We start from the raw sequence: 13,355 nt of genomic DNA on the forward strand, positions 1-13,355 counted from the left end.
ATATTGTTTTCAGTTGTCAATAAACACCTTTAAATGTAAGGTGTATATCTTTTAAAATATATAGAAATTATGTAGGAATGTGCACAATATATGCAAATATGGAATTTGGAGCATTCAACATCCAATAAGAATGCTTCTAAGGAATGTTTCAGAAAATCTTGCTTTTCCCGTCAATCATTAGATGTGGAAATGATATTACAAATAATGGTAGACTGTGATCATCCAGTCCAAAGAACAACTATTTTCCAGATAAAGCCCACTTTTAAAAAATTGTTTATTTATTTTTGGCTGTGCTGGATCTTTGTTGCTGAATGCAGACTTTCTCCAGTTGTGGCAAGTGGAAACTACTCTCTTGTTGCATGGTGGGCTCCAGGGCTTGTGGGCTTGAGTAGCTGCTGCACTCTGGCTCAGTAGCTGTAGCTCACAGGCTCTAGAGTGTGGGCTCAGTAGTTGTGGCACACCGGCCGAGTTGCCCTGCAGCATGTGGGACCTTCAGACCAGGGATGAAGTGGTGTCTGGTACATTGGCAGGCAGATTCTTAACCACTGGACCACCAGGGACTTTGAGGCACACTTTAAAAAGACAACCTTTGACTGGTTTGATGTATGTAATTAAAATCACATTATCATAATTACACCTGCTTTCCTTTTGCATCTGCTGGCAAGAAGTGACCTTAAAGAATGCTTCACATGAGGTAATGAACACTTTTAATAAGTAATTATTTTCATCATTTGGATTTTATTTTCATCTTTGATATTTGTTAAGTATGCATACTTATCTAAGCATGTAATTTGATGAGGTCCTTTCCATATTACATAAATATATTTAGTAATGTGGCCTTTATTTTCTAATAAAGTAACCCAGAATTAGGACAATTATTCAGAAGGCTGAGTTTTAAATACGTATTACTTTCTGACAGTTCTACTAAAATAGCCATGCTTGAATTACGGATCTATCCAAATCTAAGTAAAATGGTAACACTCAGCAACAGGCAAATGCAAATCTTAGTAAGACTTAGTAAAATATTATCTCTCTTACCTTTGTACTAGGAAGAAAGTTTGAGAGAATATATTTTACAAGATGCCCTTGATTTTACAGAAAATTTGGATGAAAGTGTCATGCAAGGAGGAGAGAGTTGGGATTAAGGAATAGAAGAAAGAATAGCTTAATCTCTGACTATATACTGAAAAACAACTTTATGAGTTATTTTAAACCTATGTAATTTAATAATTTTTAAAACTGAAGCAATCAGGATGTAAACAGGATGATTTTTATCTTATTTACTTAATAAGGTCCAATCTGACCACACCATTTAATATTCTATTTGACTTTTTCCCCACTCTAACCCAGCACAATCTCTTTTCCCTGTTCTACTTTTTTATTTTTCCATAACAGTCTCACTAACACACTTTGGTATTTCCATATTTATTAATATTATATTTGCTGGGATTTATCTCCCTCATCAATGCCACATAGATGATACAAACTTCAGAAAGGCATGAACCTTCTTTGTTTTGTTCTCTGCTGTATCTGAAGCTCCTGGAGCAGTATCTGATATGATAGGCTCTCAACAGATATTTGTTGAATTGATGTATGTATAAGTGAATGAATGGATTTCATCCATATGGGATTCCAGTAGCCTAGGCACTGTTCTGTTGGAAATAATATTATTATTTCCAATAAAACCAAAGGCTAGATACTGTTTGGAAGATGTCATGTATGTTGTCTGACTTAATCTTTGCAATAACCTTACCAGGTAGACAGTTTTATACTCTTTAAAAATGAGACAATTGAGCCTTGTAGATGTGAAGTAACTTTGCAAAGTCTCAGAATTGGTAAGTGCATGCCAGAATGAAAATTTGCACAAAAACTCATGCATTTAAAAATATTTCTACTGACAGAGCCTGCTTTAGATATTTCTCTAGAATTCATGTTAATCTTAATTTTTGACTTCACTGTGACAAGTTTGAGCTATTTTCTTTATTTTTTCATTTTTGGGTAGATGCTATATTTCTGTGGTTGAAATAGGAACACAAAATAAAAAGGTATTCACCTACTGAGAAATCTGGCTCCTCACTTGTTCCCTTCCACCAACCCTTTGCTCTTTCACAGATAACCATTTCTGTAGGTTTCCACTGTTACTTTATCAGAAACAGGAGAAAATTATTATATATTTTTATTTTCTCCCTTTCTTACATATAGGATAGCATACTACAAGAGCCCATATTTCCAGTGTCATTAGATTTCATGAGGTAAATAATTTTTCCCCTTTGATTTATTTAGAAGAAAAGTTGATAAAAATCACTTATTAATCTTGGGCTAATAGATCTTTTAAACGAGGTGAATCTTCCTGTGACATTTGACTGACATTATTAATAATTTATTAACTTCAAAGGAAGTCAAATTATGAAGGTATCAGGATTCTTAGTTTTATTTTAATATACACTAATTAAAATGTCTACTGCTGACATTTTGAAGATTTCTTTTAATTATTTTTATAATCTCTGTACAACTTGGTACACATGTGAGAGTTCAGAAGCTTTGAGTTGAGAAGTATGACTGCGTTGGGATATAGGAGTATTGCAAGATTCAATGTTATAACTCTTTGAAGTAATAGCATTAAAATTTTTCTCCAGAACAAAAAACATTGTTAGTTTTTCTTCCAAGCCCACAAATTGGAAAATCCATTCTGTTAAAGCCCAGGTCATTTTCTGGATAGCTGCATTGTGTTGAGTTTCTAAATCATTATTTCGGCATATTTTGAGAATAGGCTGGCTTCTTAGGCATGTGGACTTCTACAGTCACACAGAGCCCTGTGCCTAGAACTCCCTGTTAGTGCAGTGTCTGCTATTACTGTCTTGAAAATTTTAATAATTTTTGAACAGAGAGATCTGCATGTTAATTTGACACTGGGTCTCACAAATCATGTAGACAGTTATTACATTTCTTTACTACTTAACAGGATGTCACTATACTTAGTTATGATTTATATTGCTTTTTGCATTTAAATTATATTATAAATTGTGTTTACTTTTGACACTGACAATATTTTTTCCCAGTGAAATTTATCTTCATTGAGAGTTATGGTGTGGATGAATTACCCTGAGTTTCTTCTTAAGGTATTTAAGTGATAGTTGATTCATAAAATGTTTAAGAAGGGACTCAGATTTTTTCATTATTCACATTATTTTCAAATACAACATTAGAGATATAGTTTTTAGATTGACAGGAGAAAATGATAGGAATAGCCATTCACTTAAAGACCATTTCCCATTAATTGGCATTTAGTGCCTGTTCATTTTATAGTAGGTGACAGTTTCTATAAACTCAATTCCACATGTGTTATCAGAAAAGTAGATGGCAAGGAGTCAAGGACTTCCATTGAGTTCTTATAGTGTGCCAGTCAATGTGTAACCCAAAACTAAGAAAACCCCTTCTAGAAGATGTCATCAATTCTGGCCCCTTTCTTATCCACAGTGGGGTTGCAGAACCATCCCCACTGCCCTCAGTCACAGTTGCCTACAAAATGTAGGATGAGAAGAGACCTCGATACTCCTGGAGAGTGATCCAGTTGTTTTTGCTTTTGAATGTAGTAGACTATCAGTTTTATTGTATATGAGAAAATCAAGGATCAAATATACTTATAATCTCAAAGAAAAACAATAGCTTTCAGAAGACACAAAAAAGAGATTTTTAGGGAACTTTATACTATTCTTTCTAGAGTTGTATTTATTCAACAGGTAAGCAGATTACTTTAGCTGGGACTGTTGCAGTGTCCATGGTGGGTTAATATGATTCATTAAAACAAGGCTTGCATTAGAGGCTTCAACTCATTAGAACCTCACATAAGTCAATATTCTGGTTCTCCTCTGCCTCTAGAAATAAAACCAAGTCAAAGGAGATGACTCCCAAGGCAGCTGATTTGTCACAACAGATATCTGGAGAAAGAGTTAGTCACTCAGTTGTGTCTGACTCTTTGCGACCCCATGGTCTGTGTAGCCTGCCAGGCTCCTCTGTCCTTGGAATTCTCTAGGCAAGAATGCTGGAGTGGGTAGCCATTTCCTTCTCCAGGGGATCTTTTCAACTCAGGGACTGAACCCAGGACTCCTGCATTGCAGGCAGATTCTTTACTGTCTGAGTCACTAGGGAAGCCCCAAATATCTTGAGAAGGAGTTAATAAATTAACCTTCCTTAAAGTTTTGGGATCTTCTGTTTCTTCATATGAAAGAGAACAAAGCATTATCTCCCAAAATAAAGTATATGAACTTCATTCTTCTTACATTAAAATAATATTTCCTTCTTAGGAATAGGCATTTCCTTCATGTTGGTATGTTTCTAATCTAATTCAGCTAGGCATATCCTCCTGTCAAAATAACTTTAGAAAAGATTACAAGTAGGAGTGATGATATTAAGAAAAAGAGAAAATGGACAAAGTTGATACACATTTCTTACTAAGAATGTGTAGAAATGTCAAGGCAAAGCATTCAGTTTTTAGTTTGAGTAAGTGCTCACTTTGAGTAAATATATAAATCATAGAAATTCATAATATTTTTCTTTTTTTGTAAGTACAAATCAATATAAAATACAGAAAAACTGCTCAGACTGATAAAAATGTAGCATAGATGAAATGAATGAAAGATAACCAGTTTATTTACTAGAAAGAGTTATACATTAAACCATATTCAGTTGGCAACATAAACCAAGATAAAAGAATTGATGTATTGGCCTCAGTTATTTTCTTAGCACTGTAGTGCCTTTTCCAACCATTGAGTGCATGATCAAATACAAATACAAGCACATATTGTATGGATTCTCCCATGAGACATTCACTTAGGATTGTCAACAACAAAAAAGTTTAAAAGGACAAGCAAATATGAATTCATAAAATAATTTTTTAGATTTAAAATAAACACATTTGTCTTCAAGAACAAGTTTCCTTTGAAATTCAAATTTTAAAAAATAATTAGCAACTAAAGAGTTTCTTAGGTCAGATTCTTCATCATGTTTTCATATGGTATCATAATTCAGTGGAAACACTTTACATCATTTAACACTGAAAGGGATAATAACAAAATTGCAATTAAATGCAGGATCATTACAACAATAATCATACAGTATACAAATCAGGGTCAGCCACACATTACACAAGTGTTAATACTAGAAAGAAATACAATGCCAGAATTATGTATGGTTCATCACATATGCATATTCATGCAGATAAAAACACTGTGTAGATTACCAAGATGTCATAAAATATTTTCAAAGAATTGTTTAATCAATTCTAACAGTCAAACCATTGAGCTAAAAACTATGACAATAATATTAAAACCATTTACTTCCTCTAAGATTTGGTGCACAATCATATCTCTGAAGTCAAACAACCAAGCAATTCATTCTTTGTCTCCATTATCATCAAATAATGATTTGTTAACAAAATGATGACATTTCTCTTTCTAGTTCTCTGATCTTTGTTTTAAAATGACTTTTTAAAAAGAAAAACAGTCACACTAGAAAGCATCAGATTTACTTCTCAGTGTTTTCATTAGAGAACCATAACAATAATTCTGACAGAAAAAAGAGTTTAAAATGTGTTCTCAATCAAAGTTCTATAGCAATTAAACTTCGATCACGGAAATAATCTGGCTCTGCAGTTTATCCAGGCTTCAGTTTAAATAGGGCAAATTTTAAATAACTCCAGAGGAAAGGGATAAAAATACACTGAGGAATAGAGCCATGCATTTCAATATGGGAAGGAAACCAGATACAGGTAACGATCTCCTTACATTCCTAATGAGAGGTCACAAGAGAAATAAGACTTTCTATAGTGTTTGTATTATGAATATGGGAAAGCTTACATGATGTGAAATATCTCATGCAACATTTTACACAGCAGACTTTTATGCACTCACACCCTTACACTAAAGGCAGTTAATTGCTGCTATTCTTCGTAAGCAGAAATATTTCTGGAAAATCTTGATTGGGGAATATATCTTAATACTGAATTTTTTTTTAAGTTATTCTTTGAGTAAGAAGGACAAAAGAGATGTTTAGATGACATCTTTCAGATGTAAACACAAAAGAATCAAGATACATACACCACATACTGTGGTGTTTAATTTGGCATTTAAATAAAGATGAATTAAATTACAGATATAACTCATGTGGGGGCATTATTACAGACAATGGAAAAGATCACTTGGGAGTTAGATATGTTTTGTATGTCCACAGAAATTGATTTTAAAGTAAAAACTTGTTAATCAGTATCAGCATTGATCATGCTTTCTATCACATCTCCAATTTAATAGCTTTTTGAAGAATTATATTCTCTTTACTGAAAACATGTAAATTTTTTGCAATCTTAAATATAAGGACTATTTAAAATCACTCTGGTTTATAAATAAAAAACCTGGAGGGCAAATTTTAAAAATTTATCCTAAAAGTTCCTTTTGAGTCTAGTTCTTCTTTATATCTTTGATATCAATGCAGTGGCCTCCATGGGTTGGTTGAACCAGCACAGTTCCTTGGTGGAAATCCATCAGCTTTCCATGGTGTGTCTTTCTGAGATACAGATTATGTTTTTTGGCTGGTTGATTATAATTTGCCATTCTTAACCCAGTTGAAAATATATTTCATTTCTTCCTTTTCATATTTTGTAATATCTAATTGAGAATTATAAGGACTTTATTTAAAGCAGAATATCAGAAAATGTCCACATTTGTAGTTGATTTATTTGAGTGATGGTTCATGCTTGTTTGAAACAGAAAGACTATCAATACAGGAAATTTTTCTAAAGCATGGAAAAAGTAAAAATTTTAAATTGAAGATTCTTTTAAGAAAAGATAAAATTTGAGAGGCATTTGTTCCCCTGAGGGGTTGCATACCTATTTCTGAAATATTCCTGAGGACATTTGTTTTTTTAGACTCTGACAATTGAGGCTTTTTTATGGTAAAATTACTACATTCTTTAAATATATTATGAAATATAACTGGAAGGAAAAATAACACCAACAACCCTGTTTTGTTTTTCACCAAATGTTTTGGAAAAATTAAGATTGCCATCTTATTTTCAAGGGACAAAATATTTCACGTCTAACCAGTATAACTTTAATTTATTTTTTAAGTTTTAAATAAAAGAAGCAAAAAATTGTGGTTCCCAGAATTATCACACATTATCATAAGATACCTTGCCACACAACTTAATCCTTACTAGACAATCAATAATATTTAATTCTCAACCAATAATATTTAATTCTTAAAAAACAAAGCTTCCTTATGAATATCAATTTCACTGATCAATACCCCAATGTTAAAAATCTCTTTCCCACAGTGAATATAAATGCTTTACAGTGATGATTGTTTTTCTTATTCTAGAGTTAGTAACGGTAGCCATAGTGGGTACCTATCCTTTATTATTGGAGAAGGAAATGGCAACCCACTCCAGTGTTCTTGCCTGGAGAATCCCAGGGACAGGGGAGCCTGGTGGGCTTCCGTCTATGGGGTCACACAGAGTCGGACACGACTGAAGTGACTCAGCAGCAGCATCCTTTATTAACTTTTCTTTTCTTAAAGATCACTACTGTATCTCTTCTTCTTTAAGCTATATAATCTTTATAAATAGGTCTTTTCTTAATTATTTAATAACTCTCCATTTTTTCCAAGTCCTCAAAATTCTTCTTATTGAAACAGAACTGGATATGAAAAAAGGATCTGATGAATCATGAGTTGATTGGAAAGATTAATTCTAGGGTCCTGTATACCCCTGTGCACCTAGACCAAAGGCAATTTATTGCTCCTTTTTATTTTTTTACCTAAGAAAAATTCTCAATAGGAAAGCATTTCTGAATTCTATTCTTTCCAGTATGGTAATTGTGCTTACTTTTTAAAGTCTTACTAGTTATTTTTAATCTTTGCCCACTGTGTTTGTAATAATTAGCCAGTATTTTCATTATGGTTCTATAGTTGATTTTTCTACTCCAAGTCTGTCTTCAACCAGCCTTACTGAGGTTCATTCTTTATTTTCACTAGTTCTTCAGTTTTCCAATTTCCTTTTAAATCCTGATGTTTACAGGTGTTGATTTTCATCAATGCTACACATATTTGGCCATTTTAAATGCCTATAAACAAATATAGATATGGCTCAGTCTAAACTATACTAAGTGATGCCACAATTTAAATACATGGAATTCTCTCTTACTGCTTAGGTACTATTATCTATTTTTGTGCTGAAAATGAGAAATTTATTTCCAAATTTCTATATCTTTTTGGCAAAATTTGCTAAAATTAACATTTTTATAGAATTGCTATTTCAAAACAAGCATTTCCCACTGTATTAATATAATGAATTGAAACAAAACTAGTATATAATAGACTTAATGATAAACTTTTATGAGAAGAAATAAATGTTTTGTCTATGGCCCAACTTTTCAGCTGGTCACAAATACAGAGTGGGGAAGCACGAATGCCCTGTAGATACACACAGACGATACTTACTCCTGAATTCCCTGTACCACCAATGAAACTGAGGAGGCAAAATAGGGAAATGTTCTGAGGTACTTTTTAAAAAGGCATATTTTCCCTCAGGCACAGTTTTTATTAAAAGTCAACTTAGCAGCTATGCCACTTTTCAGGTCCAAACGCATGATACTTGAAAAAGAAAAAGCAGGGGTGGGGGTGGGGGAGCTTCCTTTAATTGAACTCTAATAAAATCCATGCTGTCTCACTAAGACTAGTACCAGGCGGATACAACACCAACAAAATAAAGAAAATGTTTAGGAACAGCAAGTCAATGCAGGCGGAAAGAGCAGAGGGTTAGGTTGCCATGATGAGTGCTTTATGAAGATTTGTTTCTTTTCCCATATTTTAACCTGAATCTCTATTTGGATAAAGATTTTCAGCTACTGCAAGTTGCATAATAAATGACACTGTTGAAAATAGCACACATGTAAGGAACTCAAAATCTCTTGGTGGCTTTGGTAACAGTGACCACTACTTAACAGGTATATGACTGATAGAGCTCCTGCTCTGTGCTTTAAGACTTGCCGACTGGCTGCCACCTCTGATGGGTCACCCTACTAGTGCTCCAATACTTCCACTCAGTCAGCTGAGTCACTGCTACTGGGTCGTCATTATTAGAGCCCTGCATTGTTAACTACCTTTTGTTAACAGTGAGGATTGCTTTTGTTTTAAAGAGAAGTTACAGATATCATTACAGGAAAAGGTCAAACCGTTATGGATTTAAACAAGTTAAGGCTACCTGACTAGACAAGGAATCAGGGCTAAGAGCAGGTGTGCGGGCAGCACTTGATATAAGGAGCCCAAAAGTATTAGACCTTTCAGCTCAATTAGCTGTTTTCCTTGTTTGTCAGATTATGTGCAAAATAAATTTTGCTGTGAAAATCCACTGCCTTAAATTAAGTCATAGAAGTTACCCAGCAGAATCTGTAAATTAACTAGGAACATGAATTATCTCAATATAATATAATGATTGTAGGCACCTGAGTGTTTGTCAAAAGTAGACAATGAGCTAAGGTTTTTTACCTCATGTTTTTTTTTGGCAAGGAAGATTCATTATGAGAAAAACTAACAACAACAAAACATACAATTTTAATCAAAATTTGAACACTTTCTGGGTAAGTTAATTAACCAAAGGCTAACTTACATCTGTATATGTATATATTTCCCATTTATACTTGATATCTTAGAGCAGGAAAGACTCCTAATAGGACCCTGAATTTGGGAGAAGTAAAAAAATTCTGGTCATTAAATAAACACACCATTTTTTCCCATCATGTTATTTAGCCTTCTTTAATGTTATTACATACGCTCATACACACACACACAAAGGAGCAGCACCAGTGTGTCTACTCATCTGCGATTAAAAAAAATTAAAGATGCCGTCGAAAGTTGAATAAGTCAATGAACCATATAACATAGTCTCTTTTTCAGATTTACTTAATAACATCCAATGAAGAATTCTAGTTAAAAAACAAAACATAAAGAACTCAGCTATGAGCTACTGATTAGAAAGTAAGTGCATAAACAATATCAGTGTAGCAGCAAAATACAGTTATTGTTAACATTCTGATGCACCTCATTTATCATTTTGTGCAAGAAAAATGACCAGTCTGGCCAATTCCAGATTTCAAACTAAATTAAAACTCATACTTAATTGAGCATATTATGCATATCTTAAAATAAATGAAGTTCACCTCTCACAGTAATGATTTTTAGACATATATATGTGGCAAGTAAAGTACAAAATAAATATCAATGACCAAAAAATTAGAATTAACTTCTATAGCTGAAATTGAAGTATAAGGAAAGATGATTTTACAGTATATGTATTTTACATTGTCTTAGGTCTCTCTTATGCTATCGAGGTAAAGCCAGCCATCTGAGATACATATTTACTGTTTTGTTTTATTTTGACTTGATTGAATTTAACTGTAGCCATTTGTTTACAGAAGTTTATCTGTGATTTAGAGAAACCATAAAGTATTTTGCTACACCGGAGTCTGTGCTTTGTGTTATTCTTCCCAACTTCCTCTTATCTTCCAAAAGGATGGCCATTAATGCAATCAAACATCAAACCAACGAGAAGAAACCAGCCGCTGGATCTTGGGCAGTATCCTGTGTATGGCTACAAAACGTTCACCACAAGTGTTTGTCCGCGGGAGATGAAGACTAGGGGTAAGGAGGCTTGGCGAGACAGTGGAGAGGGGCGCACTGCGAGCTGGAATGTGGCTGCTCATCAGGCAGAGCTACGTCAGGACTGCAAATGAGAAATAGTCATGTCAGCAAGAGACAAATTAGCAAGGGGCTATGCACAGTGGTAAGGGTTCGACAGACATTTTCACAGGAATTTTGCACAGAAAATGGCCTAAATCCCAAGCATGCCAAGACAACTGTAGATTAAAAAAAAAAAGACTCCCAGAAGAAAAATGAAACATGTTAGGGAAACAGCATATGAACTCCTCGGCAGTTACTGTTTTCAGTTTCTGCACACAGTCATTCCCCTAGGTCTCTGGGTTAGCTGCAAGATTAGTTCTTTTCAAAATTTAATGATTATATAGCAATTACCTGGGAGTGATTCTGATACAATAAATCTGAGGTGGGACATGAGAATCTGCATTTCTAACAAGGTCCTGGGGACATGGACCTACTGAACCAAGGCTTCTGAGGATTCCACAGTTCCCTAGTAGAGCCAGATTCAGTAGAACTAATTTGAGTGTGGAAGTCTAATTTAGCTTGGTGGTGTAAAGATGACAGAAGTGTAACTATATGATGCATGTGGTTGTTCCCACATGACCACTTCTGAGAGCTTCTAGTTTAAATGAACACAGAAATGCTCAGGCTCATCAACGGCTTGATAAATAATACTGCAGAATAAGGATGCAAAATCATTGAATTTTCTAAGGTAATATTACAAATACATTTGGGTTCAGACCTTTTAAAATGTGACTAATGTGGGAAAAAATCACATTATGGGGAATTTTTTCAATTGAAAAAGACTGGCATTTTTCTAAAATTCTGCTTTTTTCCTTTATACTTTGGAACTCAGTACCACAGAATAATTTCTGCCAGGAGCGTTATTTGAGAAAGCTATTCAAGGTTTATTATTGTTATTTATTAATTTGATCATAATTTTAAAAAGCTAATATAATCATTCAAGTCATTAAAAATGAACATTAAAGTTTTTATCTTTGCTTTTTCATGTATATTTCTTGAGTTTTATACAAAATCATAATTATGTACAATACTACACTACTTGGGGTCTCTCTTCCCAAAATCTTGAACTCTTATAAATGTAGTTAAATGGAGATATTCTCTTCTGCACTAGTTAGGACAACCAGTGATAAAAAATGATTTTTCTTATCTATTTTTAAAATGTGGTAAGTAAACATGGAAGAGCTGGAGGTTCAACACGAGGACTAAGAAAATACTGCATGGCAGGATTTTTCCTCCATCCTCAGATGACCTGGAAATAGAGAGGCAGACTTTCCCATGGACCTAAGTTTCTTTCTGTTAAGCTTGCATGATTTAAAACAAGTTTCTTTTTAGGGAAGGAAACATATTATTAAGCATAAGTTATGGCAAGTAGCATAAGATGGTCACATCATACAAGAGGGATAAGTGTTTGAAAACCCATGGAGTTCAATAATCTTCTGTATAAAGGAAGGCAAGCATTTCTGTTTGACCCAGTGAAGTGTATAGCAGCGACTTCCCTGGTGGCTCAGATGGTAAAGCGTCTGCCTACAATGCGGGAGACCTGGGTTCAATCCCTGGGTTGGGAAGATCTCCTGGAGAAAGAAACGGCAACCCACTCCAGTATTCTTGCCTGGAAAATCCCATGGATGGAAGAGTCTGGTAGGTTACAGCCCATGGGGTTGCAAAGAGTCAGAAACGACTGAGCAACTTCACTTTCACACACAGGTTACAGCTCACTTGGCCCAAAACATTATGTTGTTTATGATAATTAAAATTCTTTTCATTATTTTTCATTTCTTAAAGTGACAGGTTACAAATAATTCATATTATACTATTACTATTTTTAATTTGCACAAAATATAATTGTACTGTGTATTTTACGTGACAGAGGCATATTTTTGGCTTATAGATTAAGGAATCACTTCTTGAATATAAATACTCTATTTGATATATTCTAATCAGATTGCAGCCATGAAATTAAAAGACGCTTACTCCTTGGAAGGAAAGTTATGACCAACCTAGATAGTATATTAAAAAGCAGAGACATTACTTTGCCAACCAAGGTCTGACTAGTCAAGGCTATGGTTTTTCCAGTGGTCATGTATGGATGTGAGAGTTGGACTGTGAAGAAAGCTGATCGCCGAAGAATTGATGCTTTTGAACTGTGGTGTTGGAGAAGACTCTTGAGAGTCCCTTGGACTGCAAGGAGATCCAACCAGTCCATTCTAAAGGAGATCAGTCCTGGGTGTTCATTGGAAGGACTGATGCTAAAGCTGAAGCTCCAATACTTTGGCCACCTCATGCAAAGAGTTGACTCATTGGAAAAGACCCTGATGCTGGGAGGGATTGGGGGCAGGAGGAGAAGGGGACAACAGAGGATGAGATGGCTGGATGGCATCACCGACTCGATGGACATGAATTTGCGTGAACTCCGGGAGTCGGTGATAGACAGGGAGTCCTGGCGTGCTGTGATTCATGGGGTCGCAAAGAGTCGGCACAACTGAGTGACTGAACTGAACTGAACTGAGCAACTGAAATGAACTGAACTGAGCAACTGAAATGAAATGAACTGAATCAAATAATTTAATCATAATAATCATAATCACTTAATCAAAATAAGTTCTAATCATTTAGTCAAACTGGTTCTC

At 34.4% G+C, this 13,355-nt stretch overlaps 1 protein-coding gene across 3 annotated transcripts in view; it reads right to left on the reverse strand.

The window, feature by feature from the left end:
• Nucleotides 1–4,637: 4,637 nt before the first annotated feature.
• The window catches only part of BICD1 (BICD cargo adaptor 1), a 263,123-nt gene continuing 254,405 nt past the window's right edge, over nt 4,638–13,355 (reverse strand). Inside the window, exon 10 of one of the 3 annotated variants that reach the window (XM_055394848.2) lies at nt 4,638–10,771. In XM_055394848.2, the coding sequence (XP_055250823.1) occupies nt 10,684–10,771 (88 nt within the window). In that variant the 3' untranslated portion in view covers nt 4,638–10,683. The remainder of the gene's footprint in view (nt 10,772–13,355) is intronic. The other 2 variants (XM_055394853.2, XM_055394850.2) reach the window with 2 other exon arrangements.

The sequence above is a fragment of the Moschus berezovskii genome, chromosome 6 (assembly GCF_049115385.1).
Source record: "Moschus berezovskii isolate FMDL1 chromosome 6, NW_MosBer_1.0, whole genome shotgun sequence".
Lineage (NCBI taxonomy): Eukaryota > Metazoa > Chordata > Mammalia > Artiodactyla > Moschidae > Moschus > Moschus berezovskii.